Source organism: Clarias gariepinus, chromosome 5, assembly GCF_024256425.1.
Source record: "Clarias gariepinus isolate MV-2021 ecotype Netherlands chromosome 5, CGAR_prim_01v2, whole genome shotgun sequence".
Lineage (NCBI taxonomy): Eukaryota > Metazoa > Chordata > Actinopteri > Siluriformes > Clariidae > Clarias > Clarias gariepinus.
The window spans coordinates 26,552,950-26,570,000 of record NC_071104.1 but is presented as its reverse complement, the minus strand read 5'-3'; the positions used below and the strand labels follow the sequence as shown (position 1 = coordinate 26,570,000).

The 17,051-nt window shown below is 37.6% G+C and overlaps 1 protein-coding gene across 1 annotated transcript in view; it reads left to right on the top strand.

Annotated features, from left to right (window-relative positions):
• LOC128524160 (potassium voltage-gated channel subfamily H member 7) overlaps window positions 1-13,495 on the top strand; it is a 71,403-nt gene extending 57,908 nt beyond the window's left edge. The window contains exons 12-15 of the mRNA XM_053496556.1: window positions 3,156-3,374; window positions 6,230-6,395; window positions 9,749-9,917; window positions 11,453-13,495. Of these exons, the coding sequence (XP_053352531.1) occupies window positions 3,156-3,374; window positions 6,230-6,395; window positions 9,749-9,917; window positions 11,453-11,653 (755 nt within the window). The 3' untranslated portion in view covers window positions 11,654-13,495. The remainder of the gene's footprint in view (window positions 1-3,155; window positions 3,375-6,229; window positions 6,396-9,748; window positions 9,918-11,452) is intronic.
• Window positions 13,496-17,051: the final 3,556 nt, after the last annotated feature.

Below are 17,051 nucleotides of genomic sequence, written 5' to 3'. Positions count from 1 at the left end.
GGTTTGTCTTGTACTATATTTTATTCTTTACAGCCATGCATATATTCTCCTGTAATGTTATTTATTTGTTAATTTTTAAGGTATATATAAAAATCCTGAATGATTTTGTACATAATTATGCAGACATGATAAACATATATAACAAAATTGGTACAGCATATAATATGGTGCCTAAGACCTTTGCACAGAACTGTATTTATTTATTTATTTACCAAAATGCCATCCATTGTTTCCTGTTTCTAGTTTTATTACTGATTAATTATTATTGCTGTTATATTTACTGTAATGCCTCTCCGGGAACCATCACTTTATCACGGTGGAGAAGTTTGCATGCTGTTATAAACCTGGGAGCGGTGTTGTCTAGAGCCATGTGCTCCTAGTAGGGTCTTTCAAGGCAAAGTGGTCTCAGGCGAGGGGCCAGACGAAGTGTGGTTTAAAAAAAACCCATGAAAAAAAGAGGAGGGAGTAAAGTGACCCTGCCCGGAGGAAGCCCGGGACCCATGTCTGGAGCCAGGCCTGGACAGAGGGCCGATCAGCAAGCGCCTGATGGCCGGGTCTGCCACTGGGCCCGGCTGGGCACAGCCCGAAAGAGCAACATGGACCCTTGTTCTCCCCTATTTTGTGAACCCACTCACGAGTCCCCGGCTGAATGCCACGGCTGAGTTTACTCCAGTGGACGAGAGGGTTGCCTCTCTGCGTCTGAGGACCATGGGGGGGAAAACTCTCACTATGGTCTGTGCTTATGCTCCAAACAGCAGTTCAGAGTATCCTTCTTTCCTAGAGTACTGCTTCAGGCTTCAGTAGGGGATACCATAGTCTTGCTGGGGTACTTCAACGCACATGTGGGCAATGACGGAGATACATGGAGGGGCGTGATTGGGAGGAACGGCCTCACTAGTCTAAACCCGAGCAGTGTCTTTTTTTTTTTTGTTGGATTTCTGTGCTAGTCATGGATTGTCCATAATATATAATAATACATAATACAATGTTCGAACATCCATGCTCATAAGTGTACTTGGTACCAAAGCACCTTAGGCCGAAGGTCATTGATCGATTTCGTTATCGTATCATCTGACCTGAGACCATATGTCTTGGACACTTGGGTAAAGAGAGGGGCGGAGTTGTAAACTGAGTACCATCTGGTGGTGAGTTGGGTCAGGTGGCGGGTGAGGCCAAAGGACAAACCTAATAAGCACAAACAGGTAGTGCGTGTGAATTGGGAACGTCTAGGGGAGGCCCCTGTCCTAGAATCTATGGATAAGGACTTTCGGGCGGCACCAAGGTGCTTCTGGAAAATCATCCGGCACCTCAGGAGGGAAAACTGGAAAACATTCAATCTGTGTACAGCCACGATGGGACATTGCTGACCTTGACTGAGGAGGTAATCAGGCAGTGGAAAGAACACTTTGAGGAACTCCTGAACCTGACTAATTCACCCTCTGTTGCAGAGACAGAGCTGGGCGATGACAGGGGGTCGGCATTGATCTGCCTGGGAGAGGTCACTGAGGTAGTCAGTAACAAAGCCCCCGGAATTGACGAGATCCATCCAGTAATGCTGAAGGCTCTGGGTGTTGAGGGACTGTCTTGGTTGACAAGCGTGAAAGTCTAGGACAGTGCGTCAAAGGAGTGGCAGACTGGGGTGGTCGGCCCCCTTTTCAAAAAGAGGGACCAGAGGGTAAGTGCCAACTATAGGGGCAGTACACTACTCAGCCTCCCTAGAAAAGTGTACTCTTAAGGTGCTGGAAAGGAGGATTCGGCCAATTGTCGAACCAGAGATTGAAGAGGAACAATGTGGATTCCGTTCTGGTCGTGGAACAGCGTACCAGCTTTTTACTTTTGCAGGGATCCTGGAGGGGTCTTCGGAATATGCCCCTTCAGTCCACATGTGTTTTGAAGATTTGGAGAAGGCATATGATCGGGTCTCTCTGGATTTTCTGTAGGAGGTACTGCAGGTGTATGGGGTGAGGGGGTCACTTCCCAGGGCCATCTCTTTACGCCCAAAGTCAGAGCTGTTTGGATTCTCGGCAGTAAGTCAGACTTGTTTCCAGTGGGTGTTGGCCTCCGCCAGGGCTGTGCCCTGTCACCAATCCTGTTTGTGATTTTCATGGACAGGATATCAAGGCGCAACCGTGGAGGAGAGGATATCCAGTTTGGTGAAACCTTGAAATCTGTGGCCATTGTTCTGAGCGGGAAACCGATGGATTGTCTACTTGAGGTAGGGAGCGAGTTGTTACCCCAAGTGAAGGAATTTAAGTATCTCGGGCCTTTGTTTACGAGGAATAAAACATTGGAACGTTAGGTTGGCCAGGGAATCGAAGCAGCGGGGGCGGTATTGCAGTCGCTTAATCGCACTGTTGTGACGAAAAGAGAGTTGAGCCAAAAGGCAAAGCTCCCAATCTACTCAAATCTCTCAAGATCACGAATACAAGAGGACGAAATGGGTTTTCTCAGAAGGGTAGCTTGTTTTTCGCTTAGAGATAAGATGGGAAGCTCAGTTATCTGTGAGAAACAAGAGTAAAGCCGCAACTCACCAGGACACCTCCCTAGGAAGGTGTTCTTGGCACTTTCAGCTGGAAGGAGACCACGGGGCAGACTAGATGGAAAGATTATATCTCCACACTGGCCTGAGAACGCGTTTAGGATTCCCCAGTCAAAGTTGGCTGATGTGGCTGGGGAAAGGGAAGTTTGGGTTTCCTGCAGGAACTGCTACCCCCGCGACCCGACTTTGGATAAGCTGTTGAAGATGGATGAATGGACTGTACTTACTAATTTAAGTAAAAAAGAAATGTGTTTTTCATCTGAGAAATTGATTGATTGAGAGAATGATTCTTTACATGGTTAAGGATTTGAGGAATTTAGCTTCCTAATGAGTTTTCTTAAGTTGCTTCTTGAAGAGTCTTTAAGGTTCTCCCCAGAGGATAGAAAATAGCCCAAACTGTATTTAATGAATTTTAATGTAAGGTACAGTTTTACCTCATATACAAGCCATTCATGTGTACCTTCAATTGCAAACCTATAAACTGTCCTCTTTAAAGATAACACTGTGTATTTGTGTGTTAAGTGGTATTATTGTTTTCTCTGGAGGCTCCTAGTGAAAGCTGGGACTCTGTGCTCTGTCACAGGGTGTTTCTTTAACCAGTGTTGATATCCCACAGGGGGTAGCATCGACGACATGGAAAATGAGACCAAGAAGGAGCAGCATGAGTCACGTCTCAGCTCAAAAAGAAGTTCAGAAGACTGCAGGGCTTTAAGAGAGGATCAGCAAAGAAATCAGGCACCCGGAATAATGGAATGTACATGTGTAGATGGTTACACCCCAACTTCTGATTGTAGCCCATTTAGTGGAAAGCTGGAGAGAGAGGCATATTACTATGGTAAGACATTATCGTCCTTAAGCACAGTGGACTAGCTTAAAGTCTTTTATGGAAAATATAGCTGATATCATTTCTAAGGGTAATAAACATAAAAGTCATCCACAGTGGTGGATTTGACATTAGAATTCATGTTATGTTTCTCTTTAATCTGTTTTGGCCACTTACTAAAGCCAACATTAACACCAACGCACATGGATGGCACACTAAGGTTATCATCACTCCTTATGCCTGTCTTAGTTTCATCTGCTGTGTGAGGAACAACACATGATGGACCATGCTCTCACATAAAAATAATTAAAATCACAAAGTCTGCAATCCATTTATTTCATAAGTTTATATTTTACAATGTTTTTTTTTTTTATTGAAGAATGACAGATCATGCACATAATTTGGCTATGTTTATTTACATTTACGTGTCTCATGTGGATCACGTATGGAACAAGTTCCTGTTATCACATTCCAAAAAAATTAACAGTCCTTTCCTCATCAGCCCATATTTAGTTAATTACCTTAAGGTAATTAGCTTAAAAAAATGCAAGCTGTCATGAAATATGTCACAGATGGAACTACTGTCAAAGCTGTTATTGTAAAACAAAGTAATCGAAACATTCTAATTTAAGAATTAATTTGCACTGTGGTATAAACTGTTATCATTTAGCATTGTTTTATTTAGACTAATTATTTCTGGCAATTCTATTACCAAAACATGAGTTTAAAATATAAAAAAACTATAGTTTTACTATATAAAATAGGCTTTCAGTTTAATTGATGCTTCAAGCATCTATATAATTCTATCTGTAATATCTGTATTAATAATTTAATTTAAATTAAGGCAAAACAGGGCCCCAGATCAGATCAGACACCTAAGCTATAGAGGCACGTGAGCTGAAGGAAGAAAATGATGGAGCAGTTCAGACCTTACTAGAGCGGGGCTTTCAGAAGCTTAAGTCACAGCTCTTCTTACTGGCTTTAGGAAAATCCGCTGGCTTATCATTCCCATCAAAGTCTCCTCAGTGTGCAAGTAATGTCACTCATTACTCTACCAACCAAAGGAAATTCCACATTTACATTTACATTTACATTTAGGCATTTGGCAGACGCTCTTATCCAGAGCGACTTACAAAAAGTGCTTTAATGTTTACAACATTGGATACATACTTACACTGGGTTAACTAGGTTAATAGCTAAGTACCATTAGTCCAACACATCTGATTTTTTTTTATTTTTATTTTTTATTTTTTTAGGGGGGTTAGTCCAAGTACTGGAGAAAGAGATGCGTCTTGGCATCACATAGGCATCACAAGATGTGTAAAGGAGAAAGGACTGCTCTTTGAATGTTGATCTATATTCCTGTTTTGATCAGAAATAATTTATTATAAATGCATAACACAGGACAAAATATTATGCCTATACATTTTATGTTCTACTTTTGGCTGCGTTGGTTAAGAGATTGCCACAAAGGACCATCTGACCCACATATAACTTGGTATAGGATTTACATTACCCTCTCATTCTATCCAGGTTTAGGACCAGCATTAAGGATGCCCTGCATCCAGTGGCTGGGCATTGAATCCAGATGCAAGAAGCCTACCACTGGGCCTGGGTAACACCAAAAAAAGCAACAGATATTAAGGGATAGCATGCTTAGGTTACAGTAAACTGTCAGTACAGAATTAGTTCAAGGGTCAGTGTTTGTCTGCAGATTTTTTATAGCATAAATTTTAGACACTGTGCGTAAGCTTAATCCCTAGATCAGAACACATTTAGTGTGCAAACCATTTTAGACTGTACAGTGTTTACAGCAATGTACTGTGTACTGGGATTTATTCTCAAGTCTCAGATGTGTTTTTTTCCTTAGTTCAAGAATCCTGAATTTGTCTAAAACTTTATCCTAATCTTTTTGGTAGGGTTTACAGCATGGTAGTGAGATCATCAATGTTGTACAGTTTGGAGATATTGCCACTGACAAAAAGACACAGGAAGCAGAGCTGGAGGTGGCAGAGCTGAAGACGCTGTGATTTGCTTTGGAAATGACAAGAATGGACAGAATTAGGAAAGAGTGTATTAGAGGGACACCGCAAGTAGGATGGTTTGGGGACAAAGTTGGAGCAGACAGAATAAGATTGGGTTATATCGGGTAGAGAATGTTAGAGATGATGCTGCCAGGAAGGAGGAGAACAGGAAGGCCCAAGAGGAGCTTTATGGATGTGGTGAGGAAGGACATGCAGGAGGTTGGGGTAACAAAGGAAGATTTGGTGGACAGAGTTAAATGGAGACAAATGGTCCGCTGTGGGGTCCCTTAACAAAGGCAACAGAAAGAAGAAGAAGTAGATTATTATCTTTTGAAACATATTTTTTTATTATTAGTTTTTTCTTTCTAGACCAAGTTTTAACTGTTGAATTGGACTGAGTAACATACCATTTATTCTGTTGGCCCTCAGGTTATTTTGTGGTATCCTGCAGCGGGAGGTGTTTTTGGCCACAGGCATAAGTGACATTTTTAACAGCCGAAGACTGATTAAATGGCATCATTAGCCTCTTTTCTAACCCACTGTTTGATCACAGATCAGCCTGAAGGCTGTGTGTTCAGTGTTCTGCTGGCTTCTAGACACACAAGTGGAAGCAGAAGATAACCTTTTTTCTGTAGTGTCTCTGTTAGGCTGCTGCTCAGAGATAGCAGCATCTCAGCAACACAAAAGCTGTAAATAATAATTGCATAATGGTGCTCTGTTGGTCACCATAGTGATTTTGATAGCATCTCATCTGGATATAAAGTATAGGACAAAAAGCCTAAAGCACAAAGAAAAATAATTCTTTGTGCGCATGTGTGTCTGTGTGTTTGTGTGCATGTGCAGAAAGGCAGGGTGTTGACTGGGATAACATGGGGCCGAGTGAGGCTTTGGAAAACTCGCATGTTCAGCCTCACAAGCCTAGAAGGGAGGAAGAGGAGGAGCTGGAATGTGATCTCACATATGGAGAAGTGCAACAGAGACTTGACTACCTACAGGATCACCTGAACAGGTACTTTTACAATCACACACACACACACACACACACACACACACACATTACTTATGATATTACATAGCCATTGTTTTTGATATCGATGCTGTTGCTAAATATATAAATATAAAGGCAGGTACAATTTTTGCAGAAAATTATATACTAAGTTTTACTGAGCATAGTGCAGAACCATGCAGTTCATGGGCAGTTCATCTGAGTGCTTTGACTATTGCACTATTGCACCTGCTTCTTTTTTGCATGCAAATCTCAGCAGCTTTCATTTTGTTTTTTTATGTTTGAAAATCGAAAGTGTTTTTGCACCAACTCAACTCACTTATTTAATACTAATGTGATAGATAGATAGATAGATAGATAGATAGATAGATAGATAGATAGATAGATAGATAGATGGGTAGGTAGGTAGAATATAAACTGTGTTATTCTTGTGAATAAGCAAAATATTTACACACACACAAACATGCGCGCGCACACACACACAAACTCACACATACACACACCTTCCCTATTTAACAAATTTATCCAGCACCAAGGAAGACCAGTCCTTATCACTCTAGAACATGGAAAACAGACATGGTGCAAAGGAAAGACATAGCTGGTGATCAATACACACACACACACACACGTATATACAAATATACACACTGGCAGACAGAAGACTAACAGCAGGTGGTATTTTTAGCTGAATTGTTGGCTGAGGGAAAAAGAGACATCACAGCACAGAAATCCTGCACAGCTGAGTCTCACATCTCTGATCTCCATTAGAGGCTCAAACCATCCTGCTCTCTCTTTCTCTCTCTATCTCTCTCTCTCACTTTTTCTCGCTCATCCCGCTCATTTGCAATAATTTCGCTGCTGGGCAAATGTAGCACATCCTACTCCACAGATTCTGCCGAGACATGTGCACTTGAAAAATGACACAATTCAAGAACAAAATACACACTTGTGTATGTCATCATACTTTAAATTGATTGTTTTATTATTGTTGCTTTGAAAGAAGCTAATTCAGTTCCAGACAAGGAGGGGTAAATTACTAGATTGTCATTATCCAAATACTTCCTTTCAGAGCTCCAGAGCTAATGGGTTTAATATTGTTTTTCTAACTAGCAAATAACCCATGACCTCTTAAAAAAGAAAAGAAAAAAAAAACAGATTTATGCAAATTTATTCCTTTTTTTGTCTTTTTCTGAAAATATAAATAGATTAATATTCTGTAATTTTAGTCAATTATGTTTCAGAACAATGTCGGTATCAAAGTGATCAGTGAACAGGCACCCCCTAGAGTTCTGTTTTAGTATTTACAGCACAAATACAAACCTTTACTAACAATGTACAGTATTATATATATATATATATATATATACCTAGAAAGGCAAGGAAACATTTATGGTAATAACACTGGCCTTTGTTTGCTACTATTGATTTGCTAGCAAAGAAAAATATAGGGGTAAAAATCACACAAGTAAAAGGAAAGTTTTTATATTGAAATGAAATGATTTAAAGAATGTCTTGAAATTGTGAATTTCAAATTCAAATTTTATTTGTCACATACACAGTCATACACAGTACGATATGCAGTGAAATGCTTATATGATCTCTCGTGACCTTAAAATCAAGATAACAATGACAATGGAAAATCAAGATTAACAATAAGAAATGAATTATGGAATACAATACGAATAAAATATAAAGAAACTTAGCTGTAAGAAAAAAGAAATTTAAGAGTAAAATATAAAATATAAAAAATATTTTTTTTTAAACTTAGCTGTGCAAAGTTTAGACAATAGGTGTACAAATCTGAAAAATATGGAAACTGTTATGAAAATTGACAGAATTTAAATAGAAATGGGGAGTGTGCAAATATGCATGAATGTGAAGTATTTCATTAGTGCCATATAAAAGGATTAAGGTCATATACGCAAATGGGCAAACACTAATAGAAGAAGACATGTTTTTTATATATATATATATATATATATATATATATATATATATATATATATATATATATATATATACGGTACATACGGTTATATACATATATATACTACCGTTAAAAAATTTGGGGTCACTTTCTAACTCCATGATGGTTCCTTATTTTTATTTCTTTCGACATTGTAAAGGCGTCCAAAAAATGCATTAATCTCCTTTGAACAATTAATATTGAGATGTGTCTGCTACTTATGCTCTGTTAAGACTTCATAACGTTTTTAATCTAAGGTGCTGTTAATTGGTCATTTTTCATTTTAAATGAACTTCTTGTCTGCAGCAGAGGTAGGGTTTGGTCTCGACCTCCTGGGATGGTCTTTATGAGAGCCAGTTTCATTATGGTGCTTGACGGATTTTGCAAATGCATTTGACAATACTGTTTTTGCAAGAACTATTACAGAAAGGCTGACCTCTGTGTCTTAAAATAACAACTAACTGTTTTTTTGTTGTTGTTACGTAATTACCTAATTCCATATGTGTTATTTTATAGTTTTGAAATCCCCGGTATTGTTGTAGAATGTAGAAAATAAATCACTAAAACCTTTGAACAGTAGTGTATAAATAACATTACAGGAGAATATATGCAGGGCTGTAAAGAAAATATGTATAGTACAAGACAGACCAGTTTTCAGATGGAAACTAAAAACCTAATGTACGCTCCTGGGTTTTGCATAAAAATAGAAAGAAGCGAGTGTGACAACGTTACCAGAAGAACTTATATTCTCCAGCAAGCTCAGTAAAACCTAACTGCTGTTTTCTTATAAACCTGCACAAATCTGTCTAAAACTCCTGATTTAAACAATGAGTTTTTATTCCAAATATTAACTGTTTATTTTATTACTCTTTATTACTCTTTATTGCTCTTTATAGAAGTTTTTTTATGCAGAAATGTTTTAAAAAGCATTTTTTGCTTATGCCATATTTTTGTATGTGCCCAAGACTTTTGCACAGTACTATAAGTAAAATAGTTGTTAGGTTTTACTGAGCTTGCTGGAGATTGAGTCAGGAGCATACTGTACATTAGGTTTTTTGTTTTCATCTGAAAACTGGTCTGTCTTGTACTATATTTCTTTCTTTACAGCCATTCATATATTCTCCTGTAATGTTTATTTATTAATTTTTAAGTTATATATGGAATTACTGAATGATTTTGTACATAATTATGCAGACATGATAAACATATATATATATATACATATACACACACACACACACACACACACACATATATATATATATATATATATATATATGTGTGTGTGTGTGTGTGTGTGTGTTGGTAAATTATGTTTAGATTAGAAATCAGAACCTCTGTTTATAGTCCTTGTAAAGCCTCTGGTAAAAAAAATATATATTTTTTTTAGGCTGGAGTCTCAAATGACGTCAGACATCAAGACTATTCTGTGCTTACTGCAAAGAAGCTCATCTGCAGTCCCTCCTGCATACAGCACCGTCACTGCCAGTCTGGAGAAACATCCCAATAGAGCACATTCTTCAGTCAACACCAGCCAAACTCTCCCCCCTAACTTAGAGGTAACCTTCAAAATCCAATGCTTCCACCCATGCTGAAGAGTATGAGTCTCAGGACTCCTATAGCAGGGCTTTAAATCTCCTGTCATGTGTAAAAGTTAGTGCCCCATCTTTTCATTCTATTTTTTTTTTTGTGTGTAAAAACACAAAAATCATCACAATTTTCACGGTGCCATTTTAAATTTAACAAAAATACAAATAAATACAGTAAAAGCACACAAAAAAAAAGTTTGTGTATCTGAGGTAGTATTTGCTGTGTTGTAAGACCTGCTACAATCAGATGATTTATTCACGAAAAATTAGACTTGAAATAGGGGAACTTAACTTTTACACTTGACTGTATATTATGTCATATTACATATAAGATGTTACATTTACATTTACATTTAGGCATTTGGCAGACGCTCTTATCCAGAGCGACTTACATTTTTTTTTATCTTATAACACATCTGAGTAGTTGAGGGTTAAGGGCCTTGCTCAAGGGCCCAACAGTGGCAACTTGGTGGTTGTGGGCTTTGAACCTGGGATCTTCCGAACCGTAGTCCAATGCCTTAACCACTGAGCTACCCCTGGCCCATATTAGATAATGTCATGCATGTGACATCCATTTGATAAAGCCATTTTTTTATGGTTTTATAAGTTTCTGGCTCATAAAAACCTTAATGCTTTATATACTTCCAGATCATTCTTTGATTGGACAAGTGGTTAGTGCAGCAAAAAAAAAATCCCCATTATTAACGACAATCCTATTAATAAACTAGATTTATGTCACGTTATGTCAAAATAATGTAAGTATATTTTGTTCTGTCACATGTTAATTTTTTTCTTCTGTCAATTCATAAAATTTTAAATTACGTATGTTTTATTACAAGCAATACTATATTGTAATTGTAACATATTACGTTTATACTGTCGATATGAGTTGCCGTGCTTACACTGCTTTGATTTCACCACTGATTGTGATTCTTACATGAGTGTCTCTATTCTCTCCAGGCATCAAAATTTCTATTACTATTACTATTGCCTTAAAGTTACCTTAAAGTGAATTGTTATTATCATTTTATTCCTCTTATGCCACAGCAATTTGCTAATACTTACAATGACAACTAGAGGGCACCTAGAATGCTTTGCGTTTTATTTTCAAGCAAACCCTACCGGCCACTGCATCTCTTTTTTTTTTTTCTACTGGAAGGGCAATAAATACTTACCTGTACCTAAGAGTATGGTTGTAGCTTTACCTCACGATTGCTCTGACATTGGAGAACCTTTACAAAATTTAATATCTTAATGATTTAATCACTCTCTGAGCAAGTAGAACTAAGAAGTCAACAGTGGTCCTTTTTTTGCATTGTTTCATATAGGATATATTCTTGGTATGTACTATATCACTTCTTTTACAGTACATGAGAATGTTGTACAAAATCTATTTTAAACCTGGCTCCTACAGGATATCTAATTGCATTAAATATCAGGTTCTCTTTCTCATCTCTGTCTGTCTCTTTCTTTCTCTCTCTCTCTCTCTTTCTCTCTTTGAGCAGGATCAGGAGACAACTAAGCCCCACAGCCCTACACCAAAAGAGAAGGTTCCTTCCAAGCACCAACATTCGAAATCACTCGTTCCAATCCACTTCTCCTCACATTCTCAGTCACCCAACACACCCAGTACAGCAGCCACAGCGATCCAAAGGCCTCTGTCTGACCCTGGACTGCCACGATGTAGCACTGAATCCCTTCCATGACCATAAAACTCGACTTCCAGGATTGCCTAGGCTTGTATGTACGAGGAGAATATTGAATCCTGATGCTCACGTCCATGGAGCTGAAACTTTAGTTGTTTTGTTGAAGTTGAACATTCTGTTTGGTTTGAGTGAGAATCCCTAAACTCTGACCTCTTTTATAGCTTTTGCTCCATGCTAGAGCGCTGGATATGAATAAGTAACCTCACTCAAGGACTCAGGGTATGGCTTATGACTACAATACACAACGAATAGTGATGGTGGTCTATCATCTCTAAGATGGTTCTTTCCACGGTTTTAATGTCTACTGCTGTATTCTCTACAATTTTATCAAACACTGGAATAGTTTGCAAATCCTGGACTGTCAGTAGTACTATGGTATTCTACATGTTGTATGATTGTTGGTGGGTGAAGAGCACTTCTGCAGGTGTCACAGCCATGTAACCATTTTCTGCCTCAGTTTACAGTCATAAAAGTTTCTTATTATCCAAAGCTAGTCAGGAGCAAATAAGAGACTGGTATTTAAGAGCATCACCAATTTATCACACATGTATTTACCACTTTTATGTACTTACAGTACATTCCTGCTGTATAGGATAAGAAGCATGTGGTAAGTCTGTTCATAGAGAAGTGCATGACTGAAAGCGTTACCTGTTGCATGCTTAGTGCAACGTACTGGAAAGCAAGTGTAGTGTGATTCTGGCATGTATCAAAAATGTTTTATTCCCTATTTTAATGGGTTACATTTCTTTGCACATGGACCAAATTACTGGAGGCCTAGAACTTTTTTGATAACCAAAGCATTGGTACCGCACATGTAGCTCTGAATAAGTATATATGCATATTTATGTATAATTTTAGCAACTACTGTAAAACAATTGTGGATGAAACTGGATATTAATAAGGCACAAAGGAAAATGTTTAGTTTCTAAACCATTATAGAATTTTTGTTCCAAATTCTGCTTGCAATATTAACGCCTGGAATATGGTACGTTTTATATTATTAGCTTCCATTGCAAATTGATGCAGCAATAAGCATTTAAGCCTATGTAAGTATGTATTTATTTATTTGTTTGTTTGTTTGTTTGTTTTTGTTTGTTTCATGAATTTTTAATGGACTGATGTGCTTTAAAATAAGTTATGTGGAGTCTTAACAAAAATTTGTTTAATGACAGTAGAGTGTGTTTTAAAGTACATATCACTAAGGGAAGTCCAAACTAAAATTACGTTTATTTAGAAACATAAAAAAAAAAAATATTATTTTTTTACTAAAATCCAAGTAAATATTTAGTTCTGGGAAATGAAAAAACTCTTCCAAGCCAATTACTTTTTAGTGTAGGAAGCTCAGAGAGGTAAAAGCTGCAGCAGTGAAAGTTTTTTCCATATATATTCCAATCTTGGGTGTAAAAAGGTATCACCTGAAGGTTGTATTTATGAAATTATATCTATTTCATAATACACCACAAGTTCAACACAAGCATTGAAACTGTGCATGCTTTTACTTGCTGGATCAAGTGCTGTCTGAAAACATCTTTACTAATTACCCACAGAACAACATGGTTTATTCTTAAAACTTCTCTCATACCCACTCCTTTCATGTACAATACAATACATAAAACATGACAAGTAGCCTATTGATGATAAGTGGACTGAAAATTGTTGCAAACTTGCATATAAAAAAAGAAAGAAAGAAAGAAAAAAAAGAAAATTGCAAACTTTTGCACATATTCTCCAAACTTGTACAAGAAAGTCACTTTTTACCTAAGTGTGTTTCACATTATTTAATTTACATTTAATTTTATTATTTTTTATGCATTTTTAAAGTTTGCCACCATATATTTTATACGCTGCAACACTATACAGATTATTTGAATGTGACAGTTATTTAATGATTTCTTATATATTGTATGGTGTATATAGCACACTTGCTTTAGAAGATTACTTTTAAATAATTGTATAAATTAATACACAAATAAAAAGAGAATGCTAGATATCAGCTTTGAGTTTACTGTTTATCAGAAAATTAAGTTTTCTTGATATTTTCGGTTTACCAACGCACCAGTTACTGAGGTACTGAGGTTACCAATACTGAGGTATTCAAAGATCCTGCCAACACTCTTCCGGCTCATTGCTGTGTGTCAAAAGTGATATAATCCCTGGTCAGGAGTGGCCCTGTGGTGGCCTCTACAGATTGGCTTATACATTATAAATAGCAATAAGCTGGCTAGTGTAATTTATTGTAGACTGGGAAACTGGTAGCTAATGGTATACCTGTCGGGTATGGTAAGAAATTCTATAAAAATGAAATATAAAAAGATCCTTCTAAGTACTTCTAAAAATACTGTTTTGTTTCATTCACACATAATTAGGTGACAAGAAAAGTTGTCTAACAGAACAATTTTATATATATATATATTTGGGTTTTTTCCAATTTTCTCCCTAATTTAGTCGTGGCCAATTCCTCCGCGTCAATAGGGGGGCTTCCACATTAAGGCTACTACTACCATTCAGTCGGGAGGGCCGAAGACTATCACGTGTTTCCTCCGAACTGCGTGACGTCAGCCTCTTTTCGAACTGCTCGCTCACGCACCGTTAGGGGCGGAGTAACACACTCGGAGGAAAGCGCTAGCCGCTCTTTCCGCGTGCGCGAGCTCACAGACGCCCCTGATTGGCTGTAGAGTCGTAATTAATGTGGGAACGCAAGTACCTCTCATCCCTCCCCCCTGAGAGAGCTCAGCTAATCAGCTCTCTCTGTGCCTCCGGCTGTGAGAGGAAAACCCGGTTACCCGAACCAGCGATCTCCGGATGATAGGGCGAGCACTTTACCACTGCGCCACTCGGAGGCTAACAGAACAATTTTTAATTTGTATAGCACGTTTAACAAACAAAAAAGCTTTACACAATCAAAAGAATTATTTAAGTTTGTATAAAATGTAAATGTGTATGAATCAAAATGACAAGATTTTTCCTGATGAGCAAGCCGAGGATGAAGGTTGCCATCGGCAATATGTAGGGTAAATAGTGGTAAATTGGGACAATGGGTAAAGTGGGGACAGTTAAGCTTAATAATTTATATCTTTGCATGGATATGTTTTTATTACTAAAAATCAACAATGAGTTCATCATTAGCAAGTATGTGATAAAAAAAAAATCTGTGGCTATTACATCCCTTCCGGGGTGTGGCACATCATATTTAACAACCCTTTTCAGAAAGTGTCCCACTTTACCACTATTCACCCTAGCTATATAGCTTATATATATATATATAATTCCATATCCTAGAAATATATAGAATTTCATAAATATCAATCATGCAATACCACAATAAGTAGAATGTTGTTGAGCTAAATATACAGTAAACATGGCTGTGTTGTGGCCATAAGCATCACAGCCATGGCGATATCCAGCATAACCACAAAACCTTGTTTTTATACATCAGCTCCACAAACACAATTTATTATTAACAGATTATGAATTGTTTATTTAACCAGTTATTTTGCTCCGCCAACACATATCCTTTCACAACTGGTGGAGCTTTTGACCAACAGTTAGTGTAATTACATAGCTGTGGTGAAAATAGTTTAAGTTCTTGCCAGTAGTATGTAGTCAAGAGATGAGGAAAATAAACCTTGGAGGTGGTGGACAGTCCTGTAAATCTTGTAAGTTTCTTTTTATACAGTGTATCCACTTATTCCTTACTTTTGGAGCTGATACTTGGAAATCCATTAACTTTTAGGTTTTAAGGTTAAATCCCAAATAGCTTTACATGGAGCTAGTGCGCTAGGGAGTACAATCACTTGTACTGTACCACACACCAAGTAGTGCCCTCATAAGGGGCTAGAGAGCGATTTGGGTTCAGACTTGTGTTAAAATCTAGTTACTGTAGCTTTGTAGTTCAGCTCAGGCATAAATTAAACAACACATACTGTAGGCCATTCAGAATGACAGCAGTCATTATTAAGGAGACAAAGTGTAGTTTAATATGACACAATATTATCAGGTGCATTTTTATGGTGAAAGTGCTTTTGGCGACTTTTGAATGAGGAATTTGCTGCTTCTTTTTTCTCAGTGTTGCACACAGTACCAACCTACTTTTACCCATGCTGGTGACCAACAGTTACTTACGGTAATTAATGATTGTAGAACACCTGTGACTCAGAGAGATACAGTACTTACAGTTGAACGGTCCAGTAGTGCTACAATCTATTATCACCAGTTCTGGAAAGACACTCGTTCAACTAGATTACTCGTACAGAACTGTTGCATCCATCCATACATCCCTACACTCAACTAGGAACCTCTGTAGTCCAACTAGGTGAATTCCATTTTATTTATTCCCTTTTTACGACCGTGGTTCGACCTCTGGTCAACATTCACACACGCTTTCACACACTACGGGCAATTAGGAACCATCAATTATCTGCATGTCTTTGGACTGTGGCAGGACATTAGTGCAAACTACCAACTATGGGCAGAACATGCGCACAGACCATAAAGTGGGAATCGGACCCAGACACTGGAGGTGCAAGGTCAACAGTGGTAACCACTAAGCTACCGTGCCATCTATCTGTTATATGATCAGTTTTATCAATTATGATTTGCAACCATGATTAAACTAAGTAACTGAAAAATCCTCTGCCTGACCAAAAAAAAAAAAGGTCAACTACTTTATAATTAATTTGTGAAAATGTTTCCTCATGCTCCCAGAACCAGAACTCCCAGAACTTGAATATATTTATTTATTTTATATATTGGAATACACCCATGTCAAGTTTATTTCAATCTATTTGAGGCAACTTTCACCCACTGTTTAAGCATTCATATTTTTCTGACAACATTTTTTCAAAAATTCTTTTTTTCTAACCAAATTTCAGTAATTTTTATTCAGAGGCAATTCTATAGTCTTTTAAGACTTATCTAGACAAAAATTTTGCCTAGATAAAATTTCTATCTATCTATCTATCTATCTATCTATCTATCTATCTATCTATCTATATATATATATAATGTTCTCTTGCTCTCTCTTTGAGCAGACCACTAAAGAGACCACTGCAATTTACCCCAGAAAAGGTCCCAAGGATGGTGACAAATCATCATTTAAAACCGAGCTGTTTCCTTTTTTGCAAAAAGAGTGGTACAAAGTTACCCGACAGCAATGTGAAAAACTGGTGGAGAGCATGCCATATAGTGTATACAGAAACTGCAAATGTGTTTGTCAGACTTAGGGGGTAGTTACTGGCCCTTAATGTCTGTCAAGCAGCACCTCTGTTTCCTTTGCTTAGGAAAGGAGAATATAATTTGGCACTTCTGATGAAGCCACCTTTTTTTTTTTTTTTTTTTTTGGTCAGGCAGTGTACTTTGTACCTTGAGTAAACTAACAATGTCACAAGACTGGACTATG